The sequence below is a fragment of the Polyergus mexicanus genome, unplaced genomic scaffold (genome assembly GCF_030449975.1).
Source record: "Polyergus mexicanus isolate NDT 795.1 unplaced genomic scaffold, iyPolMexi1.0 SCAF_12, whole genome shotgun sequence".
NCBI classification, from domain to species: Eukaryota; Metazoa; Arthropoda; class Insecta; order Hymenoptera; family Formicidae; genus Polyergus; species Polyergus mexicanus.
Window position 1 is genome coordinate 9,241,458 of NW_027223332.1, and position 20,286 is coordinate 9,261,743.

Consider the following 20,286-nt stretch of genomic DNA (forward strand, 5'->3'; position numbering starts at 1 on the left):
ATTCCATTTTGTACCCGACATGATTTAGCTTTCATGTGTTAAATTACATTCTCTGTAGTAAATAAAACAATCGGAATATAAAAGACAGAGACATAAATATATCACATATTTTTTTTTTAAATATATCCAAATGCTTCTAAATTCGAAAATATTAATATTTATGAGAATATCACAAATTATATAAAACGGAAAAATTACAAATACGCTTGATTCTTCAAAGCATAGATTGAATAGCCAGTAAAAATCTGTCATTATGATAGATAAGTCTCTCGATTCGTTATTCGTTTTCAAATTAGCTTCATTAGTTAGTTCTTTCTTCATAAATCGCGTGTCTTCGCATTCCGGAATTCCGAGATATATATACTCGGGATGAAACAGAAACGCGGCTTACTTGTCCATCAAGAACGCGGAATAATCGATTCCCTCAAGAGCCTGTACGAATATAGATAAACGTAGTAAATCGCGCACAAGCAGGCAGAATTCCATTCTTTGTTCGTTCGACTCACTCGGTAGTTTCCCAGACGGCATTTCCGCCGTCGGCTGGATCGACTTTGCAGATATGCGTTCATCCCTGCACGATTAAATTAATGCCAAGTCAGAGGATAGAGGAGAATATCTTGACACGTGGCGCAAGATAGGAGAGCGACAATCACACGAGAGTCTCGGATTAATAGGAATTACGCGCGCGCGCGCGTGGCAGTTGTTCTTATTGATGAAAATTTGGGTTAGCGAGTTTCAGTTCCAGGATCATCCCCCGGATCTATTGCCTCGTCTTGCAATTTAGAGATAGGATCGCATATTCGCTCCTTCTCCTCCCATCTCGTGATTCGGGACGGCTCGGTTAATTGTTCGCCTGCAATCTGGTCTGCGGTCGGACTCGAAGCGTTTTCGTAGGCGTTAGTGGCCGCATGGTTACTGATGGTGGCTGCTTGCCAACCGCATCGCGTGATGAAGGCGCGTACGTGTAATGCTCACGTGCGACGAGTTTGTATCGATGGCACGTCGGATTGATCGATTGATCGATCGCGTGCAACTATTTCATCTGTCGTCGTTTTTCAAGACTTTTTCACGACGAGGCTCAACGCTTTCTCAAAAGCATCTATCCCTCGCATCAGCAATTTTTTTTTTAAGACGCGAGGTGTTCGCGAGGACACCCCGGCAAGTATCGTAATCCAGCTTCGCGGAATCCCCTTGTCACGTGTCGAAAGCGACGGCAAAGAAGGTCGTTCGATCATTCGCCGTTTGATCGATGAGCTGACAATGAGAGAGAAGAGAAATGAGAAATGATATTAAGAAACATTCGATGTAGCCCGTCGGAAATTGAGACGTTTAGTCGCATAATCGCGACTTGATGAAAAGCTTTGATTAGTCGCATGATTGACCAACGATTGATTATGCGTATCCATGTGGTTGAAGAGAGATATTCTAATATTTTTATTTTCATCCACTCTGAATATAATTTCACGAATACCCGATTATCCCGAAATAAGGATATCGCAAGATTCATTTCTTCTACATATATATGTGGTTTCAATCTTTCCTACATATGTTCCAATAAGAATTATCGCATCATTCAATTGTTGTCCATTAATCTTTATCGACACTAACACAAATTATATCTTACTTGTCGCGTTTCGCGCAAGAAAAATGAAAAATAAAGACTCGAGAAAGAGAGAAAGTCGCGGCACGTGTCTTTTTTTCCTCTCCGCATCTCCGAAATTAATGACTTTTCACTTGATTCGAGTGAGTGCGTCTCTTTCGATTCGCCAACGAGAGACTCGAGATACGAGGCCACGTGTCCCTCACATCTGCGGGCGACTACAGAGCTTGCGGGGCCTTACATGTACACCACGTGTATATAATCAAGTCTTTCGTCTTCTCCCAAACCCTTGGTTTCTTTCCTTGACATTCCAGCCTGGAAGCGTAAGGTAAGTCCGCTCGATCCAAGAAGATCCTCGATCGCGCGCGGGGAAGAAGGATCAATTCTCTTCGGCCGATTTCGAGTTGTCGATGATCGTGGCGCTTAAAAGTGTCTCCGTTTGAAATCGGGCGTGCGTGAGAGCGAGTCGAAAGGATCAAGAAAAAGGCACGGTGTTACGGTGTATCGTGTTAAGAAGAGAAATATGAGCCAATTCGGGAGAATCGCGTGCATTTCCTTAATTTTTATTCAAAGAATTCTCACATTGCATCAAGTTTGCCATTTGACAAATATTTTAATAACAATTTTGATGAGTGTATGCAATATGTAAGAAAATTTAGAAAAAATTTAAAAAAATTAGAAAAATTTAACATATTTAGAAAAAATGAATATCCCTTTGATATTGCGATTATATCGTTATATATACATTTGCAATTTCGCAATTTTTCGCAACATAAAAAAATGAACTTATCTACATAGATTAGAAAGAAAAAGAGATAGCGAGAGAGAAGGAAGAAGTTAGTTCCCCCTTAGTTAAAAAAATTAATTTATAAAAGTTTTTTGTAAAAATATTATATCAAGAGATTGAACTAAATTGCATTTCGCATCGATGATAATAAAGGAGATCTGATTTGCCAATGTTCATTGGATATATCCGTGACATCTTAGATTGCCAAATAGGCTAATGATGCAACAATGGACAATCATTCGATGCATCCTGAATGATTACAGGAGTTATTGATGTGACAATCAATATGTATCTATCTATGGTCAATGAGTGCGTGTCCATGGTTGAAAATGGACGAACAGTGACGTCTCCATGGAAACATATCGGCCCAAGCTAATTAAATGCAAATAGGATCCTCATCGGAAGGATCAGCTTTCAATCGATGTCCCGTGTTTACAGGGAACACCCCAAATTATCTGCAATACGCTGACTTAACTAAAGGCGTAGCTAAGGCGAAACAAAACTTTACTGCATAGAAAATGCTCTCTCCCCCCCCCCCTCTCTCTCTCTCTCTCTCTCTTTAACATGATGCTTTAAAGTTCAGAACTCAAATCCATTAGTTATTGTATATATTTAGAAAATGTCGGACAAGGGAAAATTATTTTCAGAAAATAATTTAATAATAGAGTGAACATAATTAACGTCAGTAAGCTTAATTAGCATAATTAACATGGAATTAAACGCGATATCGCAATTATATTGCAGATTGGATCGTTTATTTAGATTGTTCGATAAGCTGAACTTTATTCGCGTTTGTTTCAAAGTATGAAGAATTTTATTGATACCTTTGAAGAAGAAGAGATGATATTTTCCGTCATTCGGCATGACGATAGGATATAACTCGGTGAGCCGGTTACGAGAATAATTGCGGATTACTTTCCGCGGTTTTTCTTGGAATGCCACGTGCCGTTACTACGAGCGTCGACGACGGCCTAATTGAATTAATAGGAATCCGAGGGATCACGCGTCGCCGGCGATTGCACGATCGGGATCGGCAAAATCTCCGCTCGGTTCCCGACTCACGTTTCGGTACACGGCCACGGATTACCGTTTTTCATCGCGCTGGATTTGGTATCCCTCTCGTTCGCCGTTACAGAATAATGCATCCCTATTCCTTCGTTTTAACGGGAGCGTTAAATCTGACATGCAATTCGGTAGTGCGCCATCGAACGATCGGCCCTAATTGGCGGCGGCTGCTTCATTAATCGCCGGAATAGTCTTGTAGTTTAATCATTTACGAGCGTTCGAACGGAATGGCTGGAAACCGATCAGCAGAGGAGGTATGCGATTTTGCATCATCTCGCAGAGAAGCGGTGTATAATGTACCCGTGTTAATGCACTTGATCAAAGCGGCAATCGATATCGATACGTTGATTCAAAGTTGCTCGATAGATTTCCAGTGGGCGTGGAAAATTTAATACAGAATTATTAGATTCTCGAGAATATGCGTTTTTTATTTTTATTTTTATGTTACTTCGTGAACAAGAGAATTTTTATATTTTTCTAGAGAAATTTTATATGTAACGCACACACGTAGATATTTAATAACTATTAAAATAAATTAATTCACTCGGAAATTATATCCGCTCTCCCTCCTTCTGTGACATATTGCCAATATTTTATCCAAAATTACTTCCGCATTGGACATTGCAGGAAAAGAAAGACGATCTCTGATTGAAAAGAAAAAAAGATATTGAAGTCAATCTCTTTTGCCTTGAAAAAGAGAGCTTAGAAGTCCGATGAGAATAGGATGTCTGGTGACTAGTTCAACGGATTTATCGCTATCGATTTCGATCGGGATTGAAATCGGACAGTAACATCGTGTTTCCGCACAGGAAGGAAATAGCATCGTTCGTATATCGATTCGGCAATTATCATGTACGAGATATTATCGCGGTGTATGATTTTTAAGCGCGCACACGCATGCATGCGTTATTCCGTCTCGTCGATAATCACATCTCTATTCTAATTATTGTAAAATGACGTTAAATAGATTCACGCGCGAAACCGATAGACACTCGATAGATTATAATACTCATAAATTTCCGATTGCCTTAAATATGACCACTGGTATCGGTGCACAAACGAGTTAATCGGTCGATTAATATCAATAATATTTGTTATTGCATATTTCTGTCGTCCACATAAAGCGCGTTTAATCGAATTCCGCGATATCTTTCCTAGCAAATTTAAAACTCGAGATTTTCTATTACTAATTTTATTAATTTATTAATCGCATCGATTGGATAAAAGAATCAAATCATCGAATGAAACTCGCAATGGATTTCGATTTAAAATCGATCCGCGTATTCGCATTTTCCGCGATATTTTTAAAGCAAAGCAATTGTTAATCAAATTAAAAGTGTAATCAAAATGAGAAAGAGTTCTTTCTATTTTTTATTATTTTTACTATGCAGCAATTTAATAAGATAAAATTATCTATCTTACGAGACAAATACACATATAGCTTCTTGGTATAGCCGTTAAAATTTTAACGATCAGTAACTCAATTAAATCTAAAATTTTTGAAGAAATATTTGTTTTACTTCGAGGAATTATTCAAGAATCGATAGACATTACTTCGAAAAATAATCCGCACGTGTTACCAGGCATTCTGAGCCTCGGACGAGAGAATTTTTTTTCACATCGCAATATACGGTTCGCTGCTTTTCTATTTTAGCTTTTCCCCCTCCTTCCTCTTTCTTTCTTTTTCTCTTTCTCTTTCTCTCTCTCTTTTCAACGAAAAACTTCGATATAACTCGAGTGATAACCGTAACCTCGAATCCTCTCTGCTTTTGCCGTATCGAGTCTCTCATATTCCAAGAGAGCCAGAAGAAAATCGAACACTGACGAAATTTCACGCCGGACACTTTATTCCTTCTCCACTTCCTTTTTCAGTTCCAAGCCTCGTTCTCTCTTGACGTCAAAGTTTTGTACGCCTACATGGAGGTATTATCTCGCTTATTCGTAGATCGTCGAATTATAATAAGCCGTTCTGTCCGACGACATCGAATAACGTTATGACGAAAAATTTTGTGACGGTTGAGACGGAAAAAAGAAGTCGTCGAATAACCGCGACGTTATTAGAATTAAGAGAGAGAGAGAGGGGGAGAACAAACACGGGAAAAGATAGAGAGGGAGAGGAGGAGAAAGAAAAACGGTACAAAATTTATTCCTCTTTCCAAGAGTGCGACAAGGCAGCGAAGATGGAAGAAGCAGCTAACCGGCTTCACGTTTTCCTTTCGCCTCTCTCGCCCTTTTTCATTTTCCTACGACACTCGAGTTTCACCCGGTCTGAGAGAAATTGCCTCTCAAAGTAAATTCACGATGCTTCGACTTATAATAATTTCAAGCCGACGTCGGGAATATAATCGTCGAACGATTTTTTTTTTTTCGCGACGCAAACTTTTCTTAACGAAACACGAAAAAATTAATGATGTGATATCATGACTCATAAAGAAAAGAAGAAAGTATAGTACGGAGCTCGATATCACCTGCTGCGATATATTAACTATAATCATCCAACTTTTGAAAGAAGAAAATATAAATGTTATACGAAATTTCGCAGAGTTTTAATTAACTTTTCGCAATAAATTCAATTTCTCAAGGTTGCAACATTTTACGACGGAGATCTTTTTCGGAGATTTATTTCGTCGACGGCGATTTTTTTTTTTAAATCCTCCAACCATGAAATAAATTTCACATAAATTTCATAGTCATATAAAAAAATAGTACTATGAAAAAAGAAAAGAAAAACAAAGAAATAAGCGATTTATTTTAATGGAATATGTATGACTGCAAAAACGATTGTACATATTACAGAGAATACAATAAATTGTCGCGCGAATAAGTATGCGAATAGTTTCTACATCAATAAAAGCGCAATTGTCATTTGAGATATGTGTACAATGTTCTCAGTCACGAAAAAAATCGCACAAAAATGTAACCAAAAAATATCTCTCTTCCATTTTTACCCGCGCGTACGGTGTAACGCACCTCTGGCATGTTAGACTTTAATAAGAATGGATTCCAATTCAATGCTTAGAAGAAACTTTGTTCCGCATCATCGCGTAATTTTATTGTATTTTTCCGCTTTTTTTTATCGAATTTCAGTACTAATGAATAATTTATCCATTTTTCCAATTGACTTGTATGTATTTAATATGTAAGCATACTTTTTTTTATTTCTAAATTATTATACGAATTTATTCTGAAATTCAACTCTCACACACTGATTTACGCTGTGGTTTCAGATTTCTAGTTAACGTACATATTAAATTACTACAACTCATCTTCATATATTATATTTTACTTTTAATTATGTTTTCTATATAAAATATATGTGTACAGATAAATTAAATCAAAACACATACAAAAATTGTCCATGCTTTGATCTTAGTGAATAATTTTTCAGAATATTATGGGCTGGTTACATTTCTATAATATCAAAATTTTCAAAGAGAAATACCTACATACAAAAAATAATATATAATTCAAAATTGAATGAATATATCGCGTCAAAAACAAATTCTGTTACTTTATAGAATTCACATTTATCACTACAACTTTAAAAAATGTTTCTCTTTTTCATTTTGTTATCAAGGCTGTTTTCTTTCTTTCAACATTTTAATTTTTACTATTTTTTTTTTTAGTGCAAAATCGAACTTTGTGACAAAAGAATTAAAATAAGTTGCAAACCTCCGAGTACTTCCGAACGCTTGCAAGCGGATTTCGCACTTGGATTTCATAACTGTATGATACAGTGTCAATTGCCACTCAAAGAGCTGGTCGTCGCATCGCAATTCGTTCAAAACGGACACTACTTCGTCGTCGCGATGCGGGGTTCATGGAACCTATGCATTCTCGCACAATGGCGAACAATTTTCCGAGGAGCGAACATTCCCCGGACCCGATGTCAATGGTAAAACCGTCCGAGGCACGCGAATCGGTGGATATAAAAGCGTCGTAGTTCGCTAAATCGAAATTCCATCCTCCCACAGGTCATACTCGTGTGGATCTGGAAGCGGAAGTGTCCACCGTTCCAGCCCCGCGACTTTGTCGATAAATAAAAATTGGTTGAACGCAATCATTCTCGTCCCGCGATTCATTCGCGTAACTCGCAATTTTGCCGTACCATCGAATCTAACTGAAAAAAGACACAATTTTCGCTGCCCTTTTGTAAAAACGAGGTTATGGAAAAAATATTAAATAGTAAAAGATAAATTCTGTTACCGAGGTACAGGCTGTTTTATTTTCTAATAAAAAAAAAAAGAACAAAAAACCAAATTCTCTAAAACTCTAAATAAAAATTGGCTGGAGACGGTATTCCATTATCAATGGAAAACCGTATAAAGAAATTGCATTATAGAAAATGAATCCATTAATGATGCCACTTTGCGACCTTATGCAAACTCGTGCTATCCTCAGTAATAGTGCATTTCATTACATTCTTTGATTGCGAATTTTAGTTCCGTATATGATCAGTATAATTGCACCATAAAACCAATTAATTCTATTCATCTAATTAATCTGTAAAATTAAACATAATTTAGAAAGATATAGATCAAAAAGTTATAACGCATAAAGTCGACTTCAAATGCATCGCAAACTCCCGAGTTGGCTCAGAAGCAGCTAATTTAAGCATTTAAGCGTCAATCTCATTATAATTTGTCCGTAAATATATGCATACGCGAATTTGCATATATGTTTGTGAATACACACCGTGAACCGTTTATCTTTAACGAGATATCTATCATTTTTAGCCGCTCTCGATCCCGATGTAAATATCGTGGTCGAGTAGAGCAAAGCAGAACGCGAATTTTGGGCGGAGCTGGATCCTTCGGGACAGAGCGGTCGGTTCGCGTTTCGAGATTATCGAGAAAACATCGCCGATAAAACGGCAAGGAGGTACTGCTCCCGCGAGATTTCCGTCGACAATTCCATCGAGACGAGTTGCGAAACTTTGCCCCGGCTTACAATCGATTACTACATATCGAAAATATTCTCTTTCCTCCCCCTTTCATCCTCCCCCCCCCCTGTCCCTCGTTTCCATCGCATTCGAATCGCATAGAGATAAATTCTCATTCTCATCGATGGAAACTGTCGACTCGACGTGGTTCAGCTCCGCTCGATTTCTCTTCGTCGACGATCGACAGGGAGAAAGGACGAACGGCTGTCGATCGACGATCGCGTCTTCCTCGAACGAGAACGGATCATTGAGCACAGGTGGGCTACGGCTGTTTCAGGAGTGACCATCTTGCTATCGCTGACGGTGTTCCTGAACCTCGTCGCCGAGACCCTGCCCCAGGTCTCCGACGCAATACCCTTGTTAGGTACAACTGAGTTTTTACACAGAGCGAATGTCTCAGAGTAAACCGATTGTCGATTCGCTGCAGCGCCCACAATTGATTGTGAGATCATTTGAGAATGATTTTCCGAATAGAAATCGTGAATGTTCGATCGGATCTTCGGGGAGGCTGTGTGTATTAATAATTAAAGAAGCGAGTTTCTTTCCTACGTTTTTCTCACGAGAGATCTTCATCCATTTAAAATTGAATCACAATGATTGATGAATAAACGGAATATTTTTCGGATTATCATTTGTCTTTTTCAAATTTTCCACGCGTTCAAAATATAAATCAATAGAATATTTCTTATCTTTTGATGAATTTTGTTTTATCAAAAGATGGAAAAAAGGGATGCTTCATTGTCATTTGTGCTTTGTACGCATTAAAAATTTAAAAGAGGTAAATCTCTTTTGAAACAGATATTATTATAGTATTATATCTGCGCGATATATTCGCTTCTATTTATTTTATTAAATCTATTCTATTCAATAAATTTATTCGTTAAACGTTACAATATAATTTTAATTGAAAGAAAATTCTAGATTACTTTTTATTTTCTGCTTTCTTATTGTTAGTATGATGAGTGATTGAGAACTTTTGGCTGACAGAAAAATATACTTATAATATTAAGAGAAGCACTTTAATCCTCCCCCAAAGATCTTGTAAAACGGAAGCACAAGCAAAAGAGATGTGGCGCCCTGCAGCTGAAACGAAAGCGCTTTCCCGTATGGAATAGAAGAGAATTGAAAATCATAGAATATTCGAGAAACGTTGGAAGAGGAGACTCGTTGTTCCACGTCGCTTTATCCGATAAAGTTATTTTATCGAAAAGCGTATCGCAGTAAACAAACATTCGCTGCGCAGTCGTTTCTTTCTTAAATCGCGATAGTAGGGAAAGACGATAGAAGGAAGTGGAGAAACGCGTGGCTCTAAAAAAACTGTTCTTAAGAAACTATAGGTCCATACGATATGCGTATCGGTAGATATAAAGCCTAATTGTAGTTGCGAAGCGCCGTAATAGAGATATGTAATCTCGAGCAACAATCGTTTTCATCGCACAAGAACTTGGAAATGATCACCGATATTTGCAATTGTTTGATGGAAAAAAGTAACCACGTTCAATATTCTGATATTTATTTCGATATATTACTTCGATCCCGTTTTCGACAATTTTCGTAATTAATATAATATTTTCCTATGTGTATAAATATATTATAAATTTTCTTAATCTGAGATATATTTCTTTTCATTTTCTAATTTCATTTATGTATATTTTTACACATAAATTTTTTTGTGTTGTTTCCAACTATGCACACGTACAAAAAGTTCAAATAGTCATCAGTAAAAAAGATGATGTTACAAATATGTCAAATCAATCCGAGATTTATCATCCTCTGTCAAATGGCAATCGTCTATTTCAGGCATAACTTTTCGCGAGTCTTAAAAATTCTACGAGATTCTCAGAAAAGTGCTGTCGTAACAGCAGACACAAGTTGTCGATTTACAAAGTTTGCGAGAGATAAAAGCAATGTCGGGGGCCGGCAAAGAGACGCCTTTAGAAGTGAAGGAATAGACAAGAAGCATCGAAAAAGAAACTCGAGTACGTCCGTAGTTGTTATTGCCAAAAACGAAAGTCGATTCGACGGGAGGAAAGAAGATGAGGAAAATGGAGTTATTGCCTTCTTGATCAGTCCCGATGATATCCCCGCGCTAACTTCGATCGGCTTTAATTGAATAAGTTTGCATCATAACGGCTGAGAAACATTCGTATTCAGCATACTTCATCGAGTAACACGGACATTTTCTTTTTGTAATATCGAAAGTCTTTAATTTACACCGGTCTTTTTTTTTGTTTTTTTTTTCCCCAAACGAAATAACTTCATAAAATGCGCTTTCATATAAGAAATGTTTTGTGTCGCTTTCAATTTGTTCATTATTATTTTCCTTCCTTCATAAATATCTTTCCCGTAAATGACATAAAAAATTTCATAAACATTTTCAAATTATTTGCGATATTTTCGAATTTAGAAATATTATTTGTGTAAATTTTTACGCGATGGAGCACATAGGATATCGCATTCAAATTACGGAAAGCTTGATTGAGAGTAGTATGCCTAGATAACAAAAATGTTTTCTCTTTTCATTCCCAAATATCAAATAAATTTTACTTTAATATAATTTTTTTTTTTTTTTTTTTTTTTTTTTTGCGAATGCGTTTCGAAACTCGCATATATCATACAAAATTCATATTCCGCGAGAGACATCTTTTTCGCAGAAGTTTAGATATTCCCTCTGCCATTATACAGCAAAGAGTATACTCTTTAGTGAAGAAAGGGTACTTCGCGAAGTAGTGCGCGCTTGCAAAGTGTCTACTAATTAACAATGTTCGATGCAAAGCAAGGTCGAAACGTATACGGTGCATTATCGTTTTGCCATGCGCAGTCACTCGATTACCATACTTATCTCGAGGACCACATCGTAAAGCGACATGATGAAACGCGTGGTTGATTCACATGGAAATCGAAGACCCGCCTCGACGTCGGTGATAGGAATTAGATGCGGACGGAACGCAAACAGTGAAGAAAATCTATTATTGATCCTTGGCCTGAATATTTCTTTATGATGCGTCCGTGTTTGCGCATACATTTCATCCACGCATATTTACAGGCATTTATTTTACGATTTATCTAGCGCAGCCATATATTTCCCAAAATACACATATGTTGTAGACAAATTGAGACAATTTCTTATATCAGTGATCAAGTCGCATAGTGCGTGCAATTCCGCGCTTAACGAATAATAAAAAATAATTAAGATACAAACGCAAAAATAGTTATATGATAACGATAAACTGTAAAAAAAAATAACAAACGCACACGCCCATACTCAATTACGGCGCTTCATAAATTTTATTCTTTCTTTGCAAAATTGTCTTTCATCCATAAATAAAATCATCGCGCACAAAGTTCAATTAACACGCATGACATTAACAATCTATTTCCGCCTAACGATGGCAACGCAAAAATTTCGCCTTTGTGAATTAAACGCATCCTTTACGCGCAGCAATGCGAAATTATGTCTTCTCTTTGTTCTCAAAGAGGAAAGACCTGAAAGGAAGAAAAATAAAGTAAGAGGCTTCGAAATACGCCGGGCGTATGTTCACTTTGCTTCTCCGCTTCGCTTTCGCATTCATATTTCCTCATTTTCCTATGCATCAACGTGCGCACGCTGACATCGCTGACGACGCCCGTTTTACCGTGTCTAATCTAGCAAGATGAACCGCGTAGCTTACCGGAAGCGTCGCGTCTTTCCCATGCTTCCGCCGCGACAACCTCTCACGTCGTCGGCGCGCATGGTTCTATCTCCATTTATAAACGCTCACCATAGAGTTTTCATCATCTCATTCCATCATTTTGGATGTCATTTATTCTCTACTATCGCAGACACACATCTCAACTATTAGTACCAGCTGCGAGGTTATCTAACACGTGATATCAAACGCTAAAATTTCTTTTCTTGCAACGTACCGCGTTGTATTTAACGAAATACCTTTGTGTGATTTAATTAGAGACTTACCAATGCGAAAGAAGAATATCGAATTTAATGAGATGTGATTATAAAAGCTAATTTTTTTTTTTTTTTTTTTTTTTTTTTTTTTTTTTTTTTTTTTCAATGCTATATGCAAAGATGCGAATGATAAAGAGTATATTTATGTCATGTTCATTTTCTAACGAGTTTTGCTATTGGCTATGTAAAAGAAAAAAACGCCATGAAAGCGATTTGTAATAACGAACGAGTTTCCTCTTCCATTATGTAACGACTGCGAGCAACTCTTGCGCGATGTAAACTATACGTATATACGTCGATACGTTGCAACGTGAGATTCACCTCGGGGGATTAGCACATTGTAGCAACAGGACGCGGGAGTTGGTGAAATCGCCACGCGAACGAAATGAACGGCTTTGCATTCAAAGTCCGAGCAGAACTCTTCGCGAAAATATACAGAATGCGGGAAACTTGCGCGAACGAGATGGCACGAATGAGATTGACTGAATGTGTGAATGCGTAAAACAATGCATAGCTTTATATTTCTTTACTACGCTTCGAGTTTTCCGAGCGGAAAAACGCGCATCCTTATAACTCCAATATACGCGATTTTCTGTCTCTCATCGTATGTTTCGAGACGATTCCATCTCCATGCCGGAAAGTTTCGAACGTGTTGAGTATCGGAGAGATATTTTCTTGCGATATTAATTGAATACGCATGCTTATTTGATTCTTTAATTATGTATTTATTTTATACTTTATGAAACTTTTCAAAAAAAAAAATTCTCGTTTAATATTGTACCGTACTATATATATTATATTTAATTAAGTTAGAAGGGATGTAATATAATGGCAGAAGCATCTAGATTTATTGTGGTGTAACTTTGAGTCGATGAAAATAGGATTTGGAAATCTACACATAAAAGCGATGTTAGATATATCAGATTGAAGCTTTTTGATAAACAATCTAATTTGATTTAGTAATTCAGAATTAAAAAATGTGAATCGGATGAAAGATGAAAATAAAAACTTGTAAATCAAAGGAACTGCGTTTCCTAGCGATGAAGAGAGTTACTGCAGCTATGCGAAGCAGAAATGAATCAACGAATGAGTGTTCAATATAAAATTCAATTCATCCTCCACTTTCATATATATCTTGTTACACGACACGATAAATAAAAAATTTAATATTTTTAATGATCTCTGCTCCAGATAGATCGAAATAATTCTTCTATCTATAAGTACCTAGCCATAGATTGTGCAACACTTACTATAACATATTGTATATTAAGTAAAAACGAAAATTGATAGAAATAAATCGACAAATAAATTTTCAATTACATAAAATTGAAATTTATCTATTCAATTTCATTTATCTTCTTTTATTACAGATAGATTTATTACCTAAAACAATTTATATTTAAATGTGAAAAATATATAATATTCTAAGCATTTATAAACATGTCTGTTAATTGTAAACAGAATTGTTAAACTTTTGATATTGAACACGTTCAAAACTCTCTGGCTTCAATTGGCCTGGTTTTTTTCGCTTCTTCACAAATGACAACCGGAAGTCCGCATGTTACGTTTCGCGTCTCTTACTCGAAACGCAGAAACAAGGCACGATCTGTTTTCCTCGGAGTACGCTCGACCTGTTTTGTGATTATCCTTGACGCCCGCGAGCGATTGCTTTATCGACAAACGACAACACTCCCCGCAGTTTCCAATTTCCGAAATATTTTAATATCAGTGAATGAACTGAGATAATAGCGCGGCATTCATATTATTTCATATAGTATTATAGAAAGATTGCGTTTCTGATTAAAAGTTCTCAATAATTTAAGTTTAACTTTTTACAGAATAATTGAGATTTACTTACATATTTTTTTTGGCACCTCCAATTACAAGAAATCAAATTTAAATGTGTAAGATAATTAAACGCTAATTTATTGTTAATTTGATCTTATCCCGACTTTACTGGCCGTACGAATTAGTAAGAAAATTAATGAAGATGCTGAGAAAGAGAGAGAGAGAGAGAGAGAGAAATAAAAAAATATCAGAATAAATTGCTAATTAATGATTTAAAGATATTGCAAATAGATTTTAATGATTTATGTTTCGCTATAAATATTTTTCCGAAATCGAAACATTTAGCATAATGTTAAGTCTACACTTTTATTTTTAATATGAATTTCCTGCTAATTGATAGGAACAATAAATTTGAAATTAGAGCAATAAATTAGCGCTTAATCTTGCCGTCAAACATGCAAATTGGAGCAATAAATTAACACTTAATTTTACCATCAAACATCCGAATCTGATTTCTCGTGGTGAGAGTGAACGGAAAGTTAACGGAAATGATTTATTTGTCTCTTTTGTTGCATCGACTGATCGTGTAAGCTTTTATCGTTATCTGAAAAAGAATAGGATTATTGCGAAAAATATATACGGGAGATAGAAGTTATTTTAAATAGAATTTTCACAAAATGGAACACTTTTTAGATAGCTCTGTAAATTTAGTGATATCAAATTGAAAGACAGCGTTCATCTGGTATACGAGACATTTCTTTTTTATCGCGCTTGCCGGAAATTATAAATGCAAGCAATGTTCGCGTATAGATAGACATACCGTTACTTTTCCGCGATACGGCGCATCAATCTTTACGAGGTGCACGCAACCGGGTCACCCCAGTTTCAATAACGTCTCGAGAGCGCAAGGCGCGACAGCTCCCTTGTCTGATTTCTCTCCCTGTGCGGCGCGGCTCTCCCCGAGCGAGCCGAATAATTCATCTTATGTGCAATTGATTTTCCAATAAACTACCGACGACACGACACGAACATGTGCGCATTCGACGGTATATACGAACAGTCGCAAACCATAAAGAGACAAATGTAGAATGTCTCTGAGAATGTCTCTTGTCTCGCGTGGGCAATGCACCCGTTACACCTTCGTTCACGTCCAGGTATATCGAATGCATACAGAATGCTCCAAAAATCTTCATCCGTTCCATTGTACTCGAACATTATATAATCATTTCGTAAACTATTGTACGTAATATGTGGCTTATAATAAAAAATTCAGATCACGCAATAATGTAAACGAAAAAATATATTTCTTATGATGTAAATGACATTAACGCAATATATAAATGCGTTGAGCGTGTTAATAATGATACATTTACCATAAAAAATGATGTATTTATATCTCAAGTTCTATTATCACATTTCATTCGCTTTTCTCGCTATTTCTTAAAATTTCTCTCACAATTCTAGCTTGATGTTATTTGTAGATAAGATGAAGGACAAATATTTATCTCGTTTAGATTGCTGATTAGTAAATATCCACTGTTCTCAAAGTTCTCGTTACGTTCGCGCAATCACGTCGCGAAATTAAATCCCGCCTGAAATAGAGCCGCTTTGAGCTTTACGAAGCATCCCGTCCGCCTGGGGGGCACTTACGGAGCGCTCTGTATACTTTCGCGTACGGATAGGAGGACACCTTTACACGGGCTCGCCGTGTCATAACTAGCACAGCAGTTTTCACGGTGCATTACACTCGGCGGTATATATTACACCTCGAAATAAAATTCGCCAATTACCTTCGTCTTGTTTGCGACACGCCAGCGATAATGGCATACTTAAATAAGGGAGTTTTATATTAAACTGTCGAGACAACGTTACGCGCCAGCTACGAGCGTTTGCAAGCGCGAAGACGAGCATTCTCCGACCTCGATGAAAAAACTAATCGCGATTTGCATAAAAGCTTTAGCTATGGCACTGCGAGCGAAGACGTTGGCCGTGGAAGGGGCGAAGGGGAGGAACGCGGAAACGCATATCCGGGACGAGGGAGAAACTTGAACCTCGTCGACTATTTCCGTAATCCTCGAGTAAGCGATACATTGCACTTACGTTCTCACTCATCACATGAAAACGATTTTGACGTCGGTTGAACTCGAGAATGCCTCTTTTCGCCGCTTGATTTTTTTACATAACGCAGTCTGGGATCAAACGCAGCAGCCTTAAAATTTTGCAATTGCATTATAAAAACGTATCGCGATATCGAGATATAAAAAAAATTAATTTCGCATTCGTGACAGAAAAAAAAAATCATTTTACGGTGTCCTTTTAGGGCATATCGAGATAAATTATCACAAATATACAGGGTGTTCTCGGGTTAAATGGCTAAAATTGAAATATGGATTTAGGACTTTAAAACAAGAAAAAAATTTTCCTCTGGAAGTATGCTCGCAAACGCTTCGTTCAAGAGACTTATTGACTTCTGGAATTATGAACTATAGGAACGAATAATTTCGAAATGTTTCTTTTTATTTTTGTTTTGAAGAAAAAGAAGTTTGTAGTGCCTATTATAATAATCTTCAATCACTAAAACGAAAGATAGTGCAAGCGTGCGAAGAAATGACAGATGCACAATGTCAATCAGTCACTCATTCTGTCATCGATATGTACAATGCTTGTCTCCGAGCTGGAGGCCATCATTTTGAACAAAACATTTAATTATTAAATTTTGATTATTGTACAGCAATAAGTAGAATAAATCTAAATTATTTCGAAATTATTCGTTCCTACAGTTTATAACTTCAGAAGTCAATATCTTTTGAACGAAGCGTTTGCGAGCATACTTTCAGAGGAAAATTTTTTCTTGTTTTAATATCCTAAATTCATATTTCAAGTTTGGCCATTTAACCCGGGAATACCCTGTATATCTTGATAGGTGATATGATAAATAATATAAACCGATAATAATATTATTCATTGCGTTTATTCATCTTTCATCGAAATATATTTTCAAGAGAAGTATACCAGAGAGATATCTGCTCTTTCAATAACGATTAAATAATTGAACATAGAAGATATTATAAATAATATAAAAATTTGTTACTGTGCTTTTTAAAGCCAATTTCGGTTATTACAATCGGATTTCCGAGGAAAAATTGTGATTTCTTTGTTGATAAATTCCGGTTATATTCTTGTCTAAGAAAAGAACAAATTATCAACTGTTTTTGTGTTAAGAGAACAAATTTTCAACTATTTTACATTCAGTGCTCGGGGAAATGAAAAGGAATGTAACAGTCGTTGCAACTGACGCGAGAATTTCGTTTAACAGATTGGTATATTAAGTAAGCGTGTTTTGAAAAATTCGTGCAGCAAATAAGAATTTTGTTTGATGTCTTTAAAAGCAACATTCACGCACAATTATACATATAAGACACACATAAGCATGAAGAAAATTACATTTTTAACGATTAATTGAAATAATGACAATAGCAAGCAAATTCGCAAAATATCAATTAAATGTCATTAAATAAGAATAGAATATGCGCTTTGTTTTTCTTTCATTTTTCACTCTTGCCTCGTGAACAAAGATTTGGCGCAAGAAGTACGCGAGCGAGAGAATGAGAATTCTAAGCCTACTCGATCTGATTACAGCATGACAAACAGGTCGATTGTATTCCGAATCTTATAGAGATATTAATTTACCGTCACAGCGATTCGCGGATACTAATAATGAAGAACAAAGACAAAGCCAGGCCATTAATTTTGACGAACGACATTTGTTTGATCTACCGCAACGTCTTTGGTTTCCTTTCCTACGTTTCCACGGCTGCTGCTTCGCATATTATTTTTTGATATATCTTCGAATTTTGCGTATATGTATATATATATATATTCATATTATATATATTATATATCTCTCTATACACATTATATAGTCACACATACGTTATTTACTCGTCCGTTTTTTTCCCTTTTCGCTTCATACCTATATATTAATACATGTTAAGCAGCACAATGCCGATAACAGTGATACTATACACGTATACACACGCACGCACGCATCAGACTCATTGACATATTAAATATCATAATCGATCGTGAAAAGGCAGGAAGATATTCGCGGCTTTTTAGAATCAATAGTCTCGTTAGAATTTTGATTACAAAAATGATCAAGTATTCCGTCGATTTTTTCGCTTAACGAATGATTAGATTGCGTTTAGTAGAAAAATATCTTTGCACCGCGCGATACAGGACAATTCTTTGTATGAAAATATTTCATCAAATTTTAGTTTTACATGCGTATTTGAAAGATTATACATAAAGCATTTTCTAGCTGTCACATACATATGTGATCGCGAAATCTTTCTTTGCCGCGGTGCAAAGTTGCAAGCTCGAGTCGCTACGACCTAATCTCATATTGTCAGTGTTCGATGACAAGGAGACGGATCTCGGGTGTATTAAAAATTTTTGCATCAGTGAGAAGACGCGAAAACGTTGTTTTACGGTCGATGCTCGCGCGCGCCGTTCTGCGAGAACTTCAGCTGTAATGCGTCATTGTCGTGTAACGAGGCGCACTCCTAGAAACGCAACGGTTGTACATCACTGCCTCGGTAACATTGAGTTAAAAAGCACCCTCATTATTTGCCATGAACAATGGCGGTCCGTATAAATAGCGGATGCACGATGACGCGATGGTTCCCGGCCATCCAGCGACGAGTGACATTTTTTAGTTGCCGGCATCCAGAAGGACAATTGGCTCGTCTATCCGCCCGGAGAGCCGGTATAACGATGCTCCAAATCGAAAATGAATTTTTTGCAAGTATGTGCATCCTATTTATTTTTCCTCGAGACTTTCCGCGGGAGAAAAAATTACACGTTCAAACGTTTAATCTAAGTTTTTCCTCAACTACCATCTCAATATCGAATTAATAAATAATAGTGCGAAAATATTTAGCATTTGATAATCCATTATATGAAAGCTGTGAGAGAGATGAGCAAGTTGTAATCATTGTCGGCAATGAAATATCGACTGCTAAACCTTGTCAGTAATTTCTTTCTTTTTTTAACAAAAATGCGTGAATCTTGCATCGATTGTGCATTGCGTATCTCCATGCTTGCGAAATATATTGAAATCCCAGAATTCTGCTATGATATGGATAATTTAATTACTTTTCAAAGAAAACTCTTGTGTATGTCCTTTACGCGAACGGCTTATTTTCATTTACCCTATTGTACGGTCACTCTGTTTTCGCCCTTGTATTGCTATTATCAATTAACGTTACTACCACCTGTCATACTACGAAGTTCATATCTCACGATGCGCATTTCCGTTGCAATCAATTATCTCGAATGCGGGCTGAGTATCACGGGCAGAGTACGAAGGTTCTCACGCTTCTCGTTTGACTCTCTCGTAATTTTTTCGGAGCTGCTTTCGTTGTTTTGGTAGTTGCGACATGAAAGCTCTCCCCTTTATGTAGCTAAAAAATGTCACATTCCCTGTATGCCTCGATAGTATATCTCGCTATTCTCCTCTCTTTTTCACGGTAGTTAGCACAACGTACGAATAGTCGAAGGTTTTCCGGAAAAACGTTGCAAGCGGAAATACTCCAACGCGACGTTCCGAGAAAGAAGAAACGTTGCTACGGATTAAAATCAATAGTATTAAGCATTTTTTATGCAATAATAAAAACAATAATCGCAATAGTTTGCAAAGAAAAAAATTGTTTTAAAAAAAACAACGCATTTCGTTCAATTACGATTAGTGTCAAATCAAATGACTAGCAGCGTTTTTTCACTAGAGTATTTCAAGTAATATATATATATATATATATATATATATATATATATATATTTGTAGCTCGTTTTCTACCGACGAGCTCTTCAATTTAAGAAGAGACGACGACGACACTCCTCGAAGATTTCGAAATGCAATCGCGCGACGAATCGACCCGGATTGATTTTGTCGCCACGAATCACTACACGACAGGAAGATATCTTACTCGCGAGAGAATTTAACCAACCGCAATGTACCGCGATCTCTGCACGTGGCGGTCGACGAGACGGTAACGAACCGTGCCGATTAACCGGAAGCTCGCATCCCTTCCTTCGTGCATGCGGTTAAAGCTGAACGATCCGTCCGACGCGAATCGCCGGTGTAACAATGGCTATTC

At 36.8% G+C, this 20,286-nt stretch overlaps 1 protein-coding gene across 10 annotated transcripts in view; it reads left to right on the top strand.

The window, feature by feature from the left end:
* Nachralpha6 (nicotinic acetylcholine receptor alpha6) overlaps positions 1-20,286 on the top strand; it is a 223,693-nt gene that overhangs the window by 164,605 nt on the left and 38,802 nt on the right. For 6 of the 10 annotated variants that reach the window (XM_070305201.1, XM_070305202.1, XM_070305206.1 and 3 more), the window contains one exon: positions 8,672-8,758. The exons of the other annotated variants lie outside the window; for them this stretch is intronic. In XM_070305201.1, the coding sequence (XP_070161302.1) occupies positions 8,672-8,758 (87 nt within the window). The remainder of the gene's footprint in view (positions 1-8,671; positions 8,759-20,286) is intronic. 10 annotated transcript variants of the gene reach the window in all.